Raw genomic sequence first — 20,847 nt, 5'->3', positions numbered from 1 at the left:
CTGCCCAAGCAAGAGGCTGTGGGATCCATACTGGAAGTCTAGGCTGGGGTGTAGGAACCTTATACGAAAAGGGGGTGGACGGAGAGGCATCCTGAGAGGCTCTACGCTGTGGTTGCAGTGCACAGCCTGCTTCAGAATTGCATGTTGGCGCATGCAGTCAGCAGCCCACACACCAGCATGCATTAAGAAAGGCAAAAGCGCAGACTGCGGCTGAGAGAAAACCGCTGGTGTTCAGCAGCCAGCCGCAGTCTACTAGATGTTTCAGGTGGGCGTGTATCTTTTTCCACTGGTTGGATAGCAGCTGTTCAGGACTTGTCACTTGACAGTTCCAAGGCGGCGCTGTGTGGTCAAGCTGTGTGCTTAAGAGTGTGTGGTAGCCAGCTCGTCAGGCTGCCCTACCCAACACCGAGCAGTCTCCCCCCCTTCTTCTTCTTCTTCTTCTTCCTCTTCTTCTCTCGCATGCTCATCAAAGCCAAAGTACTACTTGTTCCAAGGTGTTATCAATTTCATATTCTCTATATCAATGACTTGCTCCAAGAACCGCGACGACTACACAGTCGGATGGGTGGCCGCGCTCTCGATCGAGCGGGCCGCCGCCATCGCCATGCTCGAGGAGAAGCACGACAAGCCTCTCGACTTCAGCAACCCAACCAGTGACCCAAACACATATGCATGGGGCCGTATCGCCGAGCACAACATCGTGATTGCATCGCTGCCTGCTGGGGTGTACGGGACCACATCAGCCGCAACAACTGCCACAAATATGCTCTCCTCTTTTCCCAACGTCCGCGTTGGCCTGATGGTTGGCATTGGGGCTGGCATCCCGGACTTGGACATCCGGCTTGGCGATGTCGTCGTGAGCCAGCCGTCAGGAACGGGTGGCGGCGTACTTCAATACGACCTGGGCAAGGCCCATGCTGGGAACCGGTTCGAGCACAAGGGCTTTCTCAACGCGCCGCCCCAAGCTCTCCTCACAGCCCTGGGCGCGCTGCAGGCTGCCCATGAGATGCAGCCCTCCCGAGTTCCAGAGTTCTTGGGAGAGATGCTCGAGAGATACCCACAAATGGCGAAGGGAACTGCAACAAAACCAAGCTATGCGTTTCCTGGGCGCCTGCACGATAGGCTGTTCGCGCCGACCTACAAGCATGCCGCAGGGAGGAGAAGTTGCCAGCAGTGCGATCCGGCACAGGAGATTCCCCGCGAGGAACGTGAAGAATCCGATCCCGTTATCCATTATGGCTTGATCGCGTCAGGGAACACGTTGGTGAAGGATGCCGAGGCGAGGGACGCTCTCTTGGCGGAGCTTGGTGATGAGTGCATGTGTCTGGAGATGGAGGCAGCAGGGCTGATGAACAGCTTCCCCTGCATTATCGTGCGAGGCATCAGCGACTACGCCGACTCGCACAAGAACGACCGGTGGCAGAGGTATGCAGCGGCGGCGGCGGCGGCTTTTGCCAAGGAGTTCCTATCGTGCGTCCCTGCGAGCGATGTACAAAACACCCCAAGCGCGGTCAAGATTCTCCAGGACAGTAGGTAGACCTATTAATTACCATCCCTTCTTATAGGATTGAGCTCTGGTTTCTAACACATGCTATATCAGTAAACCAAAAGATGGGCGAGATTCACCACGATACAAAAGCGGGCTTTGACAGCATGCATCTGCAGAAGAGACAGGAGAAACTCGATGCCTGGCTGTCCGCGATAGACCACTCCACCAACCAACAGAGGGCTCGGGACACGCGCCAGGAGGGCTCAGGCCAATGGTTTCTTCAAGGCGAACACTTTTCAACCTGGCAGACAGAGCCTGCTTCCTTCCTCTGGCTACACGGCATTCCCGGCTGCGGCAAGACAGTGCTCAGCTCTGCCATTGTCGACCATCTCCAACAGACTCCTTCCGATGGCGATTCCGACATCTTGTTGCTCTATTTCTACTTCGACTTCACCGATAGCCGCAAGGAGTCACTAGACAATGCAGTTCGATCCCTTATCAGTCAGCTCTACTACAAGGAGCCACAGTCGCAGAAACACTTGGATCTGCTCTGGTCCCAGAAAGGCAGAGAGCAGCCAAGTACTCAAGAACTATCCAGCACCTTTGAGAAGATGCTCGAAGATGCTGGTGAGGTCTGGGTCATCCTCGATGCACTTGACGAGTGCAAAACTCGAGACGGGTCCCCAGCGCCAGGGCTTCTAAAGTGGCTCGAGAATCTCCACTTGCGCCACAAAAGCCTACACCTGCTCGTCACTAGCCGCCCAGAAAACGATATCAAGTCAGCAATTGAGAGTTTTGCCAAGAAGGAATGGGTTCTTTGCCTAGAGAGCCATCTTGTTGCAAAGGATATCCACAACTTCATCCACGAACGAGTTACAAAACATGACGACCTCAAGAGATGGCGCAAGCGTCCAGAGGTACAGCAGGAAATCGAGCGCGTTCTACAAGCTAAGAGCGACGGCATGTATGTATAATGTCCTTATACTGTCATTGGTGCAACTAATCAAGTGTATGCAGGTTTCGCTGGGTAGCATGTCAGCTGCAAATCCTCAAAGATTGCACAGACTATTTCTTGTTGAAGAAGGCCTTATCATCCTTGCCCGAAACATTGAGCGCCACATATGCGCGGATACTTGAGAGCATTCCTGAGATGCATCTACCCTCTACTGCTCGAATCTTACATTTCCTGATATTATCGGACCGTGCGTTGCGTCTCGACGAGGCTGTCGATGCGATCGCAGTACAACCATCGGAGAGACCCCGATTCAATCCTATCAACCGCATGCCCGATCCTCTCGAGATATCACGGTACTGCTCCAGCCTAGTGATCCTCACAACAAGAGACACTGGAGAAGAAGAAATTGTTGAGATGCAGCTCGCTCACTTCTCAGTCAAGGAGTTCTTCCTCTCTAAGCCTCCCAATCTATTGAAGCCTGGAATCAACAAGTATTTTGGCGACAGAGCAGCCAGAATCACTTTTGCAGAAACCTGCCTCTCCTACTTGCGAGAATTGAACGAGACTGACTCTATCTACACAATTCTGGAGTCGCGTCCATTCGCCTTGTACTGTTCCGAGTACTGGTCACGCCATGCCGCCATGGTGGAGGACGAGGAGAGTGTGGCGAGTCTAGTCCAAGCTTTTTTTACGGATCCCGGTTTCTATACAACATGCTATCAGTTGTTTAATCCTGACTGGCCTTGGAAAGCCCTCCCAGGAAAGTCGGATGTAGAAGCAGGAGGCTTGTATTATGCTTCTCAAGGAGGGTTCAAGCAGGCAGTGACAACACTGCTCAATAGAGGTGCTGATGTGAATGTCCAGGGCGGAAATCACAGCAATGCTCTCACAGCAGCTTCAGCCAAAGGACATGAACAGATTGTTCAGATGCTTCTTGATAAAGGAGCTGATGATTTGAACAGTGCTCTTCAAGCTGCTTTATTGAGAGGATATGAACAGATTGTTCAGATGCTTCTTGATAAAGGAGCTGATGATTTGAACAGTACTCTTCAAGCAGCTGCAATAAGAGGATATGAACAGATTGTTCAGATGCTTCTTGATAAAGGAGCTAATGTGAATATCCAGAATGGAAACCATGGCAGTGCTCTTCAAATAGCTGCAAGAGGAGGATATGAACAGATTGTTCAGATGCTTCTTGATAAAGGAGCTGATGATTTGAACAGTGCTCTTCAAGCAGCTGCAAGAGGAGGATATGAACAGATTATTCAGATACTTCTTGATAAAGGAGCTGATGATTTGAACAGTGCTCTTCAAATAGCTGCAAGAGGAGGATATGAACAGATTATTCAGATGCTTCTTGATAAAGGAGCTAATAATTTGAATAGTGCTCTTCAAGCAGCTGCAAGAGGAGGATATGAACAGATTGTTCAGATGCTTCTTGATAAAGAAGCTGATGATTTGAACAGTGCTCTTCAAATAGCTGCAAGAGGAGGATATGAACAGATTGTTCAGATGCTTCTTAATAAAGGAGCTGATGATTTGAACAGTGCTCTTCAAGCAGCTACAAGAGGAGAATATGAACAGATTGTTCAGATGCTTCTTGATAAAGAAGCTGATGATTTGAACAGTGCTCTTCAAGCAGCTGCAAGAGGAGAATATGAACAGATTGTTCAGATGCTTCTTGATAAAGAAGCTGATGATTTGAATAGTGCTCTTCAAGCAGCTGCAATAAGAGAATATGAACAGATTGTTCAGATACTTCTTAATAAAGGAGCTGATAATTTGAATAGTGCTCTTCAAGCAGCTGCAAGAGAAGGATATGAACAGATTGTTCAGATGCTTTTTGATAAAGAAGCTGATAATTTGAATAATGCTCTTCAAGCAGCTGTAATAAGAGGATATGAATAGATTGTTCAGATGCTTCTTGATAAAGAAGCTAATAATTTGAATAGTGCTCTTTAAGTAGCTGTAAAAGGAGAATATAAACAGATTATTCAGATGCTTCTTAATAAAGGAGCTAATAATTTGAACAGTACTCTTTAAGCAGTTATAATAAGAGAATATGAATAGATTGTTCAGATGCTTCTTAATAAAGAAGCTGATGTAAATATTCAGAGCAAATACTATAGCAGTGCTCTTCAAGCAGCTGCAATAAAAGAATATAAACAGATTATTCAAATGCTTCTTGATAAAGAAGCTGATGATTTGAATAGTATTCTTCAAGTAGCTGCAAGAGGAAAATATAAACAGATTATTCAGATGCTTCTTAATAAAGAAGCTAATAATTTGAATAATGCTTTTCAAGCAGCTACAAGAGGAGAATATAAACAGATTGTTCAGATGCTTCTTGATAAAGGAGCTAATAATTTGAATAATGCTCTTCAAGCAGCTGCAAGAGGAGAATATGAATAGATTGTTCAGATGCTTCTTGATAAAGAAGCTGATGATTTGAATAGTACTCTTCAAGTAGCTGCAATAAGAGGATATGAACAGATTGTTCAGATACTTCTTGATAAAGAAGCTGATGATTTGAATAGTGCTCTTCAAGCAGCTGCAAGAAGAGGATATGAACAGATTGTTCAGATGCTTCTTGATAAAGGAGCTGATAATTTGAATAGTGCTCTTTAAGCAGCTGCAATAAGAGGATATGAACAGATTGTTCAGATGCTTCTTGATAAAGAAGCTGATGATTTGAATAGTGCTCTTCAAGTAGCTGCAAGAGGAGAATATGAACAGATTGTTCAGATGCTTCTTAATAAAGAAGCTGATGATTTGAACAGTACTCTTCAAGCAGCTGTAATAAGAGGATATGAACAGATTGTTCAGATGCTTCTTGATAAAGGAGCTGATGTGAATATCCAGAGCAAATACTATGGCAGTGCTCTTCAAGCAGCTGCAATAGAAGGATATGAACAGATTGTTCAGATGCTTCTTGATAAAGGAGCTGATATGAATATCCAGAGCAAATACTATAGCAGTGCTCTTCAAGCAGCTATAATAGAAGAATATAAACAGATTATTTAGATGCTTCTTGATAAAGGAGCTGATAATTTGAACAGTGCTCTTCAAGCAGCTGCAATAAGAGGATATGAACAGATTGTTCAGATGCTTCTTGATAAAGGAGCTGATGATTTGAACAATACTCTTCAAGTAGCTGCAAGAGGAGGATATGAACAGATTGTTCAGATGCTTCTTGATAAAGGAGCTGATGTGATGAACAGTGCTCTTTCTTCTGCTTCATTAAGAGGATATGATGCTTCTTGATAGAGGAGCTGATGATTTGAACAGTGCTCTTTCTTCTGCTTTATCGGGAGGACATGGACAGATTGTCCAGCTTCTTGAGAAAGGGGCTAATGATGTTGATAAGTCAAAGGGGGGGGTTTCCGCCCATCCGTAGTTTCCGCCCACTCTGGTCAGCCACACCGCTTCTTCAACCCCCTTTAGTTTGATAGCGTTTTTTCATTCAATTATATTCCAAACAACTTCATCTTTTCAGAAAATCCTCATATAATCATCATGAAGCCATGCTCTGAATTTGAGCTAGATCAGGTTGTTGAAGCTGTCAGAAACGGCCTGTCTCAACGAAAAGCCTCGAGGCAATGGTGCATCCCAAGGACCACACTCCGAGATCGTTTAGAAGAAGCAACACCACATAAAACAGCCCACGAAAACCAGCAAAGGCTTTCAATTCCTCAAGAAAGAAAGCTAGTTGAATAGATCCTTGTCCAGGAAAGCCTCGGGCTTCCACCAAGCCATTTAGAGCTAAGATACTTTGCTCAGAAGATTCTTTATATCCATAGCGATGATTAATCTTTTGGTACCAAGTGGACTGGCGCTTTTTTGAAGAGAAATCCAGAGATAAGGGTCCGGAGGATGAGAAGGATTGCCTCAGCTCGAACTAATAGCGTAACAACAGAGATAATACAGCCTTGGTTTCGTCTCTTCGATCTTCCTCAGATTTAAGCTATTAAGCCAGCTAATCGATAGAATATAGATGAGGCTGGAATATTAGAGAGCTAAGAAGCGAATGGATTAATCCTTAGTAGCTCTTTCTTACGTTCAATCCAAAAGAAAGAGCTTGGATTAAGAGCCTAGATCTCTTTTCTCGAGTATATCTCTGCTACAGATGCTTATCTCTTCCCTTTGGTTATCTTTAAGAGAAAAATAGTTCAATAGCAATAGTTTTCTCTTCTTTTACAGCCTTTTGATAGCTGGAAGTTCACAGCTACTCAAAACAGATGAATAAATAATGCAATAGCCCTCGAGTAGCTGGAAAAGATCTTCATTCCAGGCAGCTAGCCAGCAGATCCCTTAGAAGCCAGACTATTGATCTTAGATAGCCACAGCAGCTATACAACTGAGGAGTTTATATAGCAATGCTATCAATACAACATCCTGTTGATCTATTTATCTCCTTATACCTCTCATGTACTTCAATCCCTTGATCTCGGAATCTTCTCGTTTCTCAAACGAGCCTATAGAACGAAAGTCAGCCTTGAGAACCAATGGGGGGATTCAACAGTCTTTAGCAAGCGAACTTTCCTCAAGTACTATCGCCAGGCTCGTATAGAAGGTCTTTCAAGCCAGAATATCAGATCTGGATGGAAAGCAACTGATCTGTAGCCTCTCAGGCTATCCAAACCACCCCTGAGCCCTCTTCTCCTTGAAAACAGCCAACTACACCTTCAAACTCAGTCAAATTCAGGCTCATCACGATCAACAGCACCTCAGCTACCCCCCAAAGCTTCCTTACGCCAGCCAGCTTCCTTTTCAACTCCTCAAAAGGCTAAACAACTATACTAACAGCTACTACAGAACCGGAACCGTCTTTTATCAGTACCAGAGCAACGTCTACTGTTCAGGAAGATAAAGAAAGCATATAGCAAGAGGGATATAGAGTTTGCTCAAGCCTTGGAAAGAAATAAAGCATTGGAAAAGCAAGTTGAGACTATGAGGCCTACTAAAAGAAGGAAGATTGATGTAAGCCCGAATTCGAAGTTTGCGGATATTGAGGCTATACAGAGGGCCCAAATGGCAGTCAATCAAGATGAGGATAGTCAGAATGAAGAGAACGATATCTAATTAGTTACTGATGAAGAGGATTGCATCGTGGTGGGCGAATAGTATGTAAAACTAATCAATATATATATATGTGTATATATGTGGTGTGGCTGACCAGGGTGGGCGGAAACTACGGATGGGCGGAAACCCCCCCCTTTGACTTATTGCATTCCGGCTGAATCATTCGATTTGAGAACTGATGATGGACCGCCCTCTAAGCGATTGAAACGCGGCAGCTATGATGAGCTTATACTATAAGACACCCCACATGGTTAATGCAGGAGAGCCAGGGAACCCACAGGAATCTTGGACACTTGAGATTGGAGTACTGGACAGCTATAAAGTGTAGTAATATATAACTACAGAAAAGCCAAATTCGAAGGGGAGTGAGTCCTCCATTGATCATTCTCCCAGCTGAAGAAGAGTGGGAGAGAAGTACTAGGAGTTCTGCACAATCTTGTGACCACTTCGTCTCAATTATTGGTTTACAATCGTTGAGGAGCACCTGATCAGCGCAGACTAGGTCCAAATTTGCAAAATATAGTCAAATGAATGCGGCTGGTCGCGCAAAGTTCATCATCACCACAATACAACGAGAGGACCGATGTTAACACTGACCCGGGGGGGGGGGGTTGATAGTCATTTATGTCATTAAAGCCCTTTTGGTCTGTCCGTCAAGAAGGGAGCGGCTATTATGTCCGCCTTGTTATCTAGCCGCTCAGCAGGATCATACTTTATAGATCTGGCTCGCTGACCGGCTCCCCTTTCACCAGGGCCCACACATCACCAACAATGCAACAGAGGCAGAAAGCTGGGCAGGAGGTGGAGAATGAAGGATCGTGGAAAGAGCACAAAATGGGTTAAAGGAGGCACTGAAAGACATGCACGTGATTGTAATCCTTCTGAGATGGGTCCATTGAGGACCATTCGGGCGAACATTTGGGGAAACACAGGAGAAGAGGAGGTAAACCATGGTGGCAATTTCCCCTGCTTCGTGCGAATAGAGAGACTAATCGAGTCCAGTAAGTATATTGTTCCCCCATCCCTTCATGTTTCTTTTCATATCCCTCACCAATCAAAATGATTACCAATCGAGCTGCCTCTACAACCCAACAGCTTGGACAAGTACGCAACAATTGGTTGAAGGAACAGCTTGCCCCTTGATCTATTTGATACATTGATATCGATAATTGACATGTAAACTATAAATGCTACACACATACAACCTTCCAAGTCGGAATTGAGCGCTGTGCCGGCTAATGCACCTACCTCCTGCAGTGATACTCTACCGTATATCGTTCACCCGAATATTGACTGCAACCTGGAAGTCGATCTGTTCCATAAATTGCCACCACCCGAGGGAAGACTGGTTCCTCCAACCATATAACAGATCATAATAACAACTCCTCCATAAAGCCCCTAATAAGTTCTAGCCCCCTTCTTCCCTTTCCCCCTCATCTGTGTAGGTCACATCAATGGTATGAACCCAATGATCGCCCACAGTCTTTTGTCCTCCACAATCGCCCCGTCGGCCGAACCATCCCCCCCCACCTTCCCTTGTCCTGGCCATCCCAGACAGGAAAACCCCAGCTGATCACACCTCGTGCCACTTGCTTGGTTTACCAGCCCACATACGGGAATCCTAACCAACGAATACTACTGTGCTATTGCGCATATTGACCGGGTGTAACGGCTGGCGGTCCACCACCCCATGGCGAACCAACGGAAGATAACTCGAGGGGGCCTGTCGTTGTACCCGCTCCGTGTTGGATTGGGATAACACACGCATATGCACCCCGCCTTCCATGCGAACGTTACAGTACTATAGTACACATTTTTGCTGGGGCGGGGTCCAGAGCATCCTTGTTTGTTTGTAGTGCTTATCTCAAATCCCATCCATGGATGTGCCCTTTTATCTTTCCAAGTACTTATATGTAGGTCTTTTATGGTCCCAATCTTTGATCATGTCGATCTTGCCTTGCCTGCAGCGAATATCAGAGGAGTCTCTCTGTTCTTCAGACGGACGAGCGAGCGCTGGCAACAGAGAAAAGAGAAAAAGATAGAGATAGACCAAAGGATCTCCGTTTGTGTCGTCTTCCTCTTCTTCTTCTTCCTCTTCTTCTTCTTCCTCTTCCATCTCTTTGCTTCAAAATGTCTGTCCGGTTCCGCCCAGACGCAGACGTCGCAGCATTCGATGACAATGAGCAGTCGTCCGAGAAGTCTCAAGATGTGAACCTCGACGAGAAGAAGGCGACCGATACGTTGTCGCAGCAGGTCCAGTGGGTGCCCCCAGAAGAATGGCTCGTACGTCTCAAGGAGGGCTACACAGGGCGACACGGCGGAGAGACGCTGCCCCCGGGGTCGGACCCAGACCGCGTGGCCGAGGCCATCTTCACCATGAACGAGGAGGACTCTGTCGATTTTCTCAAGACCGTCCTCGTGAACCACCAGCACGACTACTCGTTCGACGTGAACCTGATGCAGCGCTGCAGGGAGCTTGTCGAGGGCCACGGGGCCTGCGCCATGGAACAGGGCGACTGGGCGTACGAGACGTGCAAGACAGCCGGTCTGATTCACAACTGGTCGCCTTACACGGAGGTTCGCGCCGTGACTATTCCGTATGATGACCCCAGCGAGCCCTGCGAGAGCTTCCGCGCATACTTTCTGGGCATGTTCTGGGTCTGTGTCTGCACGGCTGTCAACACTTGTAGGCTGCCTCTGTCTCTGTATTTCATGCACACATAATCAATTGTTCAATACTGACTTGTTGCAGTCTTCAACCCTCGACAGCCTGGCATCTCCATCCCTGGGTCGGTCGTTCAGCTCATTCTCGTGCCCATGGGCCGCGGCATGGCCCTCTTCCTCCCAGACTGGGGCTTCCGGTTCCGTGGCACGCGGTACAGCCTCAACCCAGGCCCCTGGACGTCCAAAGAACAGCTCTTCGCCACCATCATCTTCAACGGCTCGAGCACCATTGGCAACTTCACAGGCCTGCTGGTCATGCGCCTCCCGGCCTTCTTCAACCAGCACTGGGTCAGCTTCGGCTTCGCCATCGTGCTCGCCCTGGCCAACCAGGTTTTTGGCATGGGCATGGCGGGCATCCTGCGCCGTCTCACCGTCTACCCCGTTGAGGCCATCTGGCCCTCGGCCCTGCCCACCATAGCGCTGAACAGGACCCTTATCAACTACGAGAACAAGCGCGAGACGATTAATGGCTGGAAGATGTCGCGGTACATGTGCTTCCTGGCCGCTACCGGGTTTTTCATTATTTACTACTGGCTTCCCAACGAGGTGTTCCAGGCCCTGCGCATGTTTAACTGGATGACATGGATTGCTCCTAACAATCTGAACCTGGCTGTTGTGACGGGTTCGTATGGTGGGATGGGTTTCAACCCAGTGTCGAGTTTTGATCCGAACCTGTCTGGTTCAACAACGATGAACTCGCCCTTTTTTGCGTGAGTATTGCATTTGTTTCGATCATCTTGTTAGGATTCATTGGAGACTATCAGGAGTTGCTGACAGTGAATATCTTACACACAGCCAACTTCAACAATATGTGATGCGCGTGATCAGCGGCATAGTAATTCTCATCATGTACTACACAAACGTGTCCTGGTATGTATTGATTCTACTTTTGGCTATGCAAAAGAGGCCCGCCTTTTTTATTTTTATTTTTTTACGTCGACTTTTCATACCAGTATATACTAAACCACTACTCCTCCTCCTCCTAGGGGTGCATATATGCCCATCAACTCCAACGACGCCTTCGACAACACCATGACAGCCTACAACGTCAGCAAGGTCCTCAACGACGACAACGGGGTCAACATTGACAACTACAAGGCCTACGGCCCTCCCTACTACGCCATCGCCAACCTCTTCATAACGGGCGGCAACTTTGTGTACTACACCTTCTCCATCGTGTACGTCTTCATCAAGTACTGGCAGCCGCTGAAGAAGGCCTTTGTGGGCATGGTGGTCAACACCATCAAGCGCCGCTCCATCTACACAGGCTTTACCGACGGCCACACGCGCATGATGCGCCGGTACCCAGAGGTGCCCGAGTGGTGGTACGGCATCGTCTTTGTGTTTGGCTTCATCATCTCCATCGTGGCCTGCGTGGCCTGGCCGACGCAGACGCCCTGGTGGAGCATCCTGGGTGTCACCGCCATCGGCGCCCTGCTCACGATCCCCTGGGTCATCATCGAGAGCATCGCCTCCACGGGCATCTCGCTCAACGTCATCTGGCAGGTCCTGCCGGGCGTCTGGTTCCCCGGCCAGCCCATGCCGCAGCTGGTCATCCTCATGCTGGGCGGTGCCTTTGAGCAGATGGCGGGCGGCTTCACGACGGACCTCAAGTACGCCCACTACGCCAAGTTACCCCCCCGTGCCGTCTTCCGAGGCCACGTGGCGGCCACCTTTGTCAACTGCTTCATCTACTGCGCCATCCTCGAGGTCATGCTCGTCTACTACAACTCGGACAACACCCTCTGCCAGTGGGACAACAAGGAGCACATGGTGTGCACCTACGCCCAGTCCGTCTACGCGTCCACCATCCTCTTCGGCGCCTTTGGCACAAACAACATGTTCAAGCTGTACCCCATCCTCCCCTGGTGCTTCCTCATCGGCGCCGTCGTCGGCCTCGTCTGGGTCCTCGCCGAAAAGGTCCTCCCCCGCGTGCGCGAGCGCATCCGCTCGTCCATGAACGACGAAGGCCGCTTCGCCACCTTTGACCGCCACGTGTGGGGGCCCGTCGCCAGCGTGCTCGCCTGTCTGCACCCTGCCATCGCCCTGTCGGGCGCCCTCAACTGGGCCGGCAACACAAACCTCACGTATGCCACGCTGGGCATCTACCTCGCCTGGGTGTTCCAGTTCTACCTCAAGCGCCGCTACACCGCCTGGTGGGGCAAATATGCGTACATGGTCTTTGCCGGGCTCAATGTCGGCGTGGCCATCTCGGGCCTCATCGTCACCCTTGTTTTTAGCTTTGGCGCCGGTAAAGATGCGACCTTGAGCTGGTGGGGCAATGATGTGCTCATGGATGGCGTGGACTACCAGCTGTATAATAATAATGCTTCTCTCAAGGCATTGCCGGCCTCGGGGCACTTTGGTCTGGAGCCGGACCAGTATCCGCTGGACTGGTAGTTGATGAAATTCTGGGTGTCGGGGCTGATGGAATTGGCAAGGTTCTAGTACCGGTCTTCTTCTTATAGCCTGTAGCCTTTGTTGTTTTCAGGCCAAGGAAGTCTGTCTGGTAATGACTAGAACATCAGGCCTTCAATGTATCCCAGCCACGCTCAATCCAAGCCAAATTAACCCTCGCAGACAAGGATGAACATTATGATGAAGTGAGAAAAGATGCAGTCTATACTAATGAGCCAGTAATTTGTCTATCGAGTCTTGTCCCGTACCACGAAAGACGCCGTCTTGGCTTAAGACAGTACGAGACTGCTTTAATTCCTCAGTCATTGCTCCGTTCGACAAGAGCTTTTTGGCCCAGAGCTTGAGGGATCCATTGTCAGGACTAGTCTGCAAAAATGTCCAGGATTACTAGGCTATCACATGCTTTTCAACCGAGATTAGCAAGATCGGATCGAGTGTATAGTTCATCAAGGTGATGATGTCTCTTTGTTGTACAAATGGTTTCTCTAGGTAAAAGACGGTGGACCAAGTCTTGTCTAGCACAAGGCCGTGCCAACTTTATACACGAGGAGCACTGTACAAACTCAATACGTATACACTAACACGCACCAGTTCGCCATCGTACATATACTAGATCCTACCAGGCAGTCATCTTTATATCGAACAGAAGTATATATAGCCAGAGGTGATGCCACTGTATGATGTAATGTCTTCCACTAATCTTCTTCATATAATCTCCCTCTGCAGCCAGTCATCTCATCATCAATGGTTCAAGGTCATCTGCCCATCTGTAGATTCGTCTCCTTCTCCTTCTCCTTCTCTTGCCTCTCTCTTTCCCTCCCTCTGAGCACCCATCATGTGGTTCGCCAAAATCGTCCTGGCCCAGCTGGGTGCAGTGCTCGTGTTGTCTGTAAGTTCCTTCACTTCATTGACTCCCTCCCGATTAGTTACTCAAGACAATAATTTCTGCTGACAGTCTCTCTCTCTCTCTTTCTCTCGCTCTTTCTCAGAAACCTGCCCCCGTATCACAGGACGAGACTGGCATCAACTGGCCGTCATCCCTGAACACCACCACACTCCCGCCATTAGCGATGGTGGACAACCTGTCGTCGCGTGCTTCACCTCCACCCCTGAGGCTCGACTGTCGGGACAACCCGAACATGGAAAGAGACCCGAGGTGGCACCCCGAGACGCTCGACAAGGTCAGTTGTGAATACTGCAAAGGACTGAGCTGGGGCTGCGGACTGTGGTCTCACTGGTAGGCATATATTTCTCTCTCTCTCTTACTTTCTTCCGTCTGATGATTGCATGGCTTTCCTTTTCTTTATGTACATTACCTGGTCTTATGATTCATTGTAAATGGTTCTTCTCGCTCGCATATCAAGGGTTTTCTATCTCTTTCTTTTTCAGAAGCCGTCGCGCCTTCAATAATGGGGAAACCTTTTACTTTTACCTTTTCTCTCACGGTCACATCACAATCTCCCAACCTCAACCTATATCCCCCTAAAGAAAAACCCAAAGAGAGCTAACAATCCCATCCCTCCTCCTCCTCCTCCTTCTATAGGAAAGTGGTACTCCCAAACGACCACCTCTTCGACGAGCAGTTCTGGAACCACAAGGACCCCTCCCTGCGGAAACAAGCCTGCGGCCGCTCCTTGTGGATCCTGAACGCAGCCCAGGGCAAGCGCTCCGGCGCCTGCCAGATGGACGACCAGGGAACGGCCACAATCAAGTTCCAGACGGTCTCGATCGTGTTGGGGGAGGCTGTCGAGGAAGCGGTGAGCCTGTCGACGTGCGGCTTGATACAGACCGAGTGCATGATGGTCAGGGGGATTCCTTATTAGGGAGGAAGATTATAAGACGCACTGGACCCAGGAGAATGAGTGACTAGGTTATTTGATCATGAGAATTCTATAGCAGTATTGGGATGTCTTTGCCAAAAAGTCTTTTGTTTTGCCCAACCCGTGACTATGTGATGCGCGTGAGAATGCCTTCCCCCCTTTCAATAGCTTTCCCCCCCCCCCCTTTCTTTCTTGAAGGCAACAAAATTCGTAGCTCAGAGACAGAATATGTAGTTCAATATTTGATCCATCCCGTTGAAGAGAGTAAGTGGGCAGAGAGTGCCCTGAGTCCTTTCCGAAGAGAAATAAAAGGTACAGCCTGCGTTGGGGCACCGGTGGTCGGTTGCCCCCCCACTTGCACATCTCGAATTAAAGTTTTCAAGGTTTCCTAGGCGAGTCTGGGGTAAACAACCCTGATCCACTCAGTCCCTGTCCTGTCTCTTGTTTCCAGCATGTTTTGAGGGTCTCGTGAACCAAAGTCATGCTGGGACGGAGGTAACAAGTACATACTACCCACTGAATAAGAATTTGACGTCAAACTTGCAAGATCTCAGGGCACGCAAACAGAACTCATCCCTTCACTTCTTGATGTGTTCAAATCCGGGCCTTGGAAGATGCTTCCAGCCCTTCTTTTCGTCACATTTTTGTACTGGCACAAAGATGTCGACATCGTATCAACTAGTGAATTCCAACTACCATGACTACCTGAGTGCGGTGGACCGCCGCACATAGGTCATAGTTATCGATCGTCACTTAAGTAGCCCCCTCACGTTGCCCTGAGCCGAGAGGCGATGAGACAAACCACTTGTCGATTGCCTACAGACAAAGAAAGTTCTGCAGCAGCAATCACGCCCGTCGCCCTGCCACACATGGCCAGTCAACCTGGAAACTTTTGACTGCCCAACTACTCTCCTCTCCTCCAAATCCAGCAAAGTCGTACTACTTTACTCACGATATCCTGTAATTTTTGTATACCCCCTCTCTTGCTGCGGGTCATTAAAGGGGCAATTCCCAGTACAAATATCTGGGAAACTCCCTCCTCTCTGCCGTCGTGGCCATGCTTGCTCGTTCGCGGTAGTCCTGCCGAGAAAAAATGTGAACCTAGAACGAATCTTGTTGGCCGCATGACCTGCTGCAGAATCAACCTATCCCTGCCTCTCCACTTCCGCTCGCTTCCTATTCCCCAGCATACAGCTTGCCCAAGGAGAGACCACTGGAGCCGTCTGGCTCATGGTCGCCTTAAGCTGCGACAATTCATGTAGTAGTAGCATCGTCCGAGGCGTGCGATGTTGATGAAAAGATGTCGAAATCGCTGATGATTTCTGATCACTTGCTCTGTCTGGCTGTGACCAGACCCAATGTCGTGTGGTGGGTATGTGTGTGTGTGTGTGTGTGTGTCAGAAGAGTGTAAATAATTCAATTGACCAATATCGCTAGTGCCCGGCGCTGATGTCAAACTTCATGATTGGCGGTGGGTTGTGTCCACACATAAACGGATACCAGGACCCGGAAGATTACTGACAAACTGACGAGGTTTCGTCAATGTTGGGTGGGCTGTCCCTTCACTTGGCCTCCTCTGGGGCGTCTGGCGCTCGGGTTTGAGAACCACCATGGCTTGGCGACGGTCCAGGAGGGGGCGGGCCAGAGAAGTTCTTCCCGCCAAAGTTGTTACCTCGGTGCTGGGGTCCGTGTTGGTGCACCTGCTGGGGACTCGTGCCGACGAGCTGCTGGGGTCCAGGGTTGTTGTGTACTCTCATGTTACCCACTTTGTTCCCCATAAACGCCCCGTTAGTACTGACGTCCCGAGGAGCTGTATCGCCTATTGTTCAACTTACTTTGGCCTGGCTGCTGAGGCGTGAACACGGGCTGTTGGTACTGAGGCATGGCACCGGGGCTCATCCCGTACATGTGCTGACCCTGCTGGGAGCCCTGATGCGCCATCATCGGAGCAGCTGGCCGTCCGGGGCTCGGGTATCCGTTGGCACCTTGCATGGCCTGGGGAGGTACGGGTCCGGGAGGCACAAAGTTAGGGTGGGCCCCTGGGTAGGCCATCGGCATCTGCGGGGTGCCCTGCATCATGGGCGAGGGGGCCGCCATGTAGCCTGGCCCCATCATCATGGGCGGTCCCATCTGTCCATGCTGCTGTGGCATGTATTGTGGGTTCTGCGTAAAGTTGCGCATCTGCGGGCCTCCCATCGGTGGCGCGCCGGGGCCCATGAAGCCAGGCATGACAGGCTGCGAGTAGGGCATATGAGAAGGTGAGTTCATCATGTTAGGATAGGCCATCGGGACCTGTCCTGGTCGCGGAGATGCGTACGACTGTGCCGAGTTCGAGTGCATCATCCTGGTGCCGTCCTCGCCGTTGTTAAATGGCATATGAGGACCATGAGCAGGGTGACCACCGCCGTGCATCTGCATGGGTGGCATGTGTGGCGACTGCCGAGGACCCGCGTTCTGTGCCCCCTGCTGCAGGTGGAAGGGGAGCTGGTGCTGGTGCGGTATCTGAGGTACCACGGGGGCCGGGTTGGGCGTGGCCATCGTGGTAGTATATGGTGGTCGGTCGAAGAGTTGCTTGTAGCTGATCTTATCCTTGCTGTCCTCTTCCCGAATGGACTTCCACGTCGGCAGCGTGTCGAACGCCGGCCGCAGCCCACCATTCTCCTCCCACGCGGGCTTGTTCGTCTGAGGTGCCTTGAATGACTGGACGTGGCTGAGGATGAAGCACTTCTTGATGTCGATCGGCTTAATCTTGCGGCGGATGACAACGGTCAGGACAGGCGGGGTGGCGGTCTGCTGGTGGTGGTCAACAGCCACATTGTTCATTGCTGAGCGGGGGCTCGAGGCAGCACTGGGTCCTGCGGGGATAAAGGGCTGCGCATTGGGCCTGAACTCTTGTGTGTTGGGATTCAGCCTGGGACCTGGGACCATGTGACCTGGCGGGACGCCGGCGTGGCGGGGTGGAAAGGCTGGGCCCATGTTGTTGGCGGCTGGTCCGGTGGGAGGCATGCGCGCGTCTGGCGCCATGCGGTGGGGTTGCTGCATCATCCTCTGCTGCTCGCCATTGCGCAGGTGCTGTGCCAGATGGCTGCCCTGCTGGTTGTGGCGTGGTAGGTTCTGGCCTTGTCCACGATCGCCGCGGTACTGCTGCTGGTACGAGCCTGGAGTGTAAGACTGACGATTGCCAGGGTGGCGGTTGGCGCCCGCAGCGCTGCCAGCACTCGCGTGCTGTGGCTGCGCAGGACCCTGACGGGATGTGGTCCGGCTCTCGGTTGCCGAGGCAGGAGTCTCAGTGCCAGACGAAGAAGCGGGCACGTGCTCCGACGACTTGGACTGCGCCGGTTTGGGGGCAGCAACGCCCTGTTGGGTCTTTGTATCGACCTTCTTGGCCTCGTCCTTGGCACGCTGCACCTCCTCGGCGTTCTTGCGAGCCTTGTCCTGAATCTCCTGCTGCTTCTTGGGGTCCTTGGCGATGATGCCGATCAGGTCATTGGGCACGGGCGTGCCCAGCTTGAACTTGGCCGCAAACGCCTTGAGCTCATCCAGCTTCTTGCTCTTGGCAGCCTTCTCCTTGCCCTTCTGGATCTGCCGCTGTGTATCACCAAATGACTTGAAAGCCGCGAGAACCTCCTTCTCTATTGGTTGGTTCTCTTTGGCGGCAACCGCGCCATTTCGAGTGACGGTGAGGGACGACCGCAGGGCTGCGGTTGGCTTTTCGGCTGGTTTGACGTCGGACTGGGCTTTGATTGCGCCCTCTACGGGCTTGGCCTCCTCCTTGCTGGTGGGCTCGGCAGGCTTGGTGGTCTCTGAGGACTTCTGGGGCTGGGGGGCCTTGTTGCTGTTGACAGGGCTCTTGGTGTCGTCCTGCCTGGACGTCGTCTGTCTACTGCTCGTGTTGTTTGGGGCAGCTCGCAGCTGCGATGAGATGATGGCCGGATCAACAGGGGCGCCCTTGACGGTAGCGGATCCGGTCGGCGCTCGTCGTGCTGGCGGCGTGTACTTGTTCGTAGCCTGGCTGCCGAGAGGCGGGAAGTCCGCTCGCTTGACACCGCTGTATCTGTGGCCGGAGTTAGCGAGAAAATGAACAACAATGAACAATAACAGCAGCAGCAGCAGCAGCAGCAGCAGCACTGCTGCTGGCCGATGGGCAGGTCATACTTGTCCTCTTCATCAGCACCATCATCGCCCTGTGCGACGTGGTCCATCATGCGCTCCTCGGCGGCATGTGCGGAGGTGGCGTTGCTGCCCTCGATCTTGCGAGCCAGTCGGTCGGCACGCGCGACGGCGTCCTTATAATCAGGACGACTGCGGTCGAGGGGGGTGGTGTAGAGGTTCTCATCGTAGTCGGACTGGACGCCAAATTTCTTCTCATTGACAGCAAACTGGTCCCAGGGCTTGTGGCTGTCTGTAGAGTCCTCTAGCCCGCCATCGACAAGTCCATTGCCGGTGGCGTCTCCGGCATCCCATCGCTGGAGCTCGCGTCTGTCGCCGAGACGGCCGCTCGAGATGCTGCTGTCGGTCTGGAAGCCGGACCTGCTGCCTTGTGGGTCGTCAGCGCTTGACTTGTTGCTGCGAGGGCGCTGGCGGGTCGCCATACCGCTGTGCGATTTGTGCACGTTGTTGCTGTTCCGCGAGTAAGGCATCGCGGACTGCCGTTTGCCGAAACCGTTCATCGCTTCAGCGGAACCAGCCTTCTTCTGCTGGACCATTCTGGGATGGCCGCTGGTCGTTTCGGGGGAGCTGTTGGCATAAAGGTCCTCGAATTCGGCTCCGTCGTTGACGGTGAGCTGGCCGCGCTGACCCTGGAAGCAGACAGATTTAGAGTGAGCCTCTCTTCTGTCCCAGACGAGGGGGAGAGGGCACAGGTAAAGGTGGTTTCAAGTGTGTAGGGCAAGAATTGAAAAAAAGGGGCAAGAAAAGTGTGTCGAGGTCATGGTGGAATTTCAGATGAGGTGTGACAGCACAGCTCGAAGCAGGTGGGACCCGGGTGGGTCGGGTCCGCGCAAGGCGCAGAGGCCAGGGCGCAACGCCAAGTAGTAGTATGCAGTAGTGGTTTGACGCGGAGGACTGATTGTAGGTAGTGTCGAGGATGTGTGCGCGCGCGCGTGTGGGCTCACTTACCTCCTTGACGCGATTGAAGAAACTATTCCACGCTGGCTTGGTCACAGCAGGATCGGGGTATTCTTGCGCTCTGGGGTGATTCGACCGGTCGGTAGTACTGGTGTTGTTGGGAGTCCAGGCTTGGTGTTGAGGAGCGGAAGACTGTCTTCAGGGTTGGATCAGTATGATAGCTGGGCAGAGTCACAGTGGCTTTTCCTTGTGGAGTGGCACGGCGGGAAGAACGACGAGCCCAGCACGGACGTCTTTCCGGCAACCCCGATGTATGGTTGAGGGTTGAAGGGGGATGCGGAGGAATAATAGGCCTTGGTGATTGGAGCAAGGCTGCAAATTGACCTGGGAAGTTTGTCGAGAAGGGGTCCAAGAAAAATAGAGAGGGTTGGGAGAAGGGGAAGAAGGGGGGGGCCGCCGCGCACAATGGCAGTGGCAGTGTAGGGCAGATCTTACCTAGGGTTTGGACAGGAGGTCTTGCTGAGGCTGCTGCTGTACAATGGCTTGACAGCAGGCTGGACAGTGGACAGGCTGTTGTAGGCTGGATTGCTTGAGGTTGTCGTGGGTCCCTCTTGGTCCATCAATGATCCAATGTCTCTTCGTGTAGTGGCCGTAACAAAAAGCTGGACCCTGTCTCGACAAGTAGCAGGCTAGGCTATATCGAGGAACGTTGAACTGGGGGATGAACGGCGGGAATTGGTGTGGTGTGAGTGGGCAGATGGGCAGATTACGAGTGGTTCCGGGGAACACTTCGTATATTACTGCACAGAAGCAGTTTTTCTCTTGCTTGGGGTGGCAGGTAGAAAACACCTGCAATTAAAAAGAAGAGGAAAAAATTGACTGCGCCTGAACGTGATGCGAAGTTGTCTGACGGGGGCCAGAAAAAGATCACGGACCCTGGATGACGAAGGTTGTCTGCGAGTCAGGTCTGGTGCGAGGGCGAACAACGACAGGTCAGGTCCGGATCACATAGGTAGTATGTGTACCTTGAGCGACACACTCCTCCGATGCGACTCGGAAGTTCGGGTGCCCAGAGCAGGGCGCAATGCAGTCCTGATGCGAACAGAGTTCTGAAGGTTCTGGCCGACAGAGGTAGAGGTGTCTGTGGACAGACACAATAGCAGCTTCCTTCCCTCCAATGGTTATTTATTTGCGTCTCTCCTGTATGCTTATTATTGCAAGTGCTGTAGTAACAACAACCTTGTTGACATGAAAACGCCGGGGCGCACGGTCGTAACGGTCGTGAGTCCGAG

General features: G+C 51.1%; 4 protein-coding genes across 4 annotated transcripts; 3 read left to right on the top strand and 1 right to left on the bottom strand.

Annotated features, from left to right (window-relative positions):
* Nucleotides 1-523: 523 nt before the first annotated feature.
* Nucleotides 524-5,468, top strand: M406DRAFT_255785 (Pfs, NACHT and ankyrin domain protein; the record flags this gene model as incomplete). Its single annotated transcript, XM_040917056.1, has 5 exons — nucleotides 524-886; nucleotides 941-1,529; nucleotides 1,601-2,453; nucleotides 2,507-3,626; nucleotides 5,262-5,468. The coding sequence occupies 5 exons, from the start codon at nucleotides 524-526 to the stop codon at nucleotides 5,466-5,468; spliced, it is 3,132 nt and encodes a 1,043-aa protein (XP_040776387.1).
* A 4,064-nt stretch (nucleotides 5,469-9,532) lies between these two features.
* On the top strand, nucleotides 9,533-12,828 carry M406DRAFT_78222 (uncharacterized protein). The gene is made up of 4 exons (XM_040925970.1): nucleotides 9,533-10,212; nucleotides 10,279-10,960; nucleotides 11,046-11,120; nucleotides 11,237-12,828. The coding sequence occupies exons 1-4, from the start codon at nucleotides 9,657-9,659 to the stop codon at nucleotides 12,648-12,650; spliced, it is 2,727 nt and encodes a 908-aa protein (XP_040776386.1). The 5' UTR covers nucleotides 9,533-9,656; the 3' UTR covers nucleotides 12,651-12,828.
* Nucleotides 12,829-13,503: 675 nt separating this feature from the next.
* Nucleotides 13,504-14,491, top strand: M406DRAFT_67868 (uncharacterized protein; the record flags this gene model as incomplete). The annotated part of the gene is made up of 3 exons (XM_040925105.1): nucleotides 13,504-13,557; nucleotides 13,595-13,905; nucleotides 14,212-14,491. The coding sequence occupies 3 exons, from the start codon at nucleotides 13,504-13,506 to the stop codon at nucleotides 14,489-14,491; spliced, it is 645 nt and encodes a 214-aa protein (XP_040776385.1).
* A 1,658-nt stretch (nucleotides 14,492-16,149) lies between these two features.
* M406DRAFT_216237 (uncharacterized protein) lies at nucleotides 16,150-19,026 on the bottom strand (the record flags this gene model as incomplete). Its single annotated transcript, XM_040915481.1, has 3 exons — nucleotides 16,150-16,253; nucleotides 16,324-18,542; nucleotides 18,644-19,026. Coding segments are annotated over 3 exons (2,706 nt in total), but the record flags the coding sequence as incomplete, so codon positions are not given.
* Nucleotides 19,027-20,847: the final 1,821 nt, after the last annotated feature.

This window comes from Cryphonectria parasitica (genome assembly GCF_011745365.1).
Source record: "Cryphonectria parasitica EP155 unplaced genomic scaffold M406scaffold_4, whole genome shotgun sequence".
Lineage (NCBI taxonomy): Eukaryota > Fungi > Ascomycota > Sordariomycetes > Diaporthales > Cryphonectriaceae > Cryphonectria > Cryphonectria parasitica.
The sequence above is the reverse complement of the archived record's forward strand: the minus strand, read 5'-3'. Positions and strand labels throughout refer to the sequence as shown.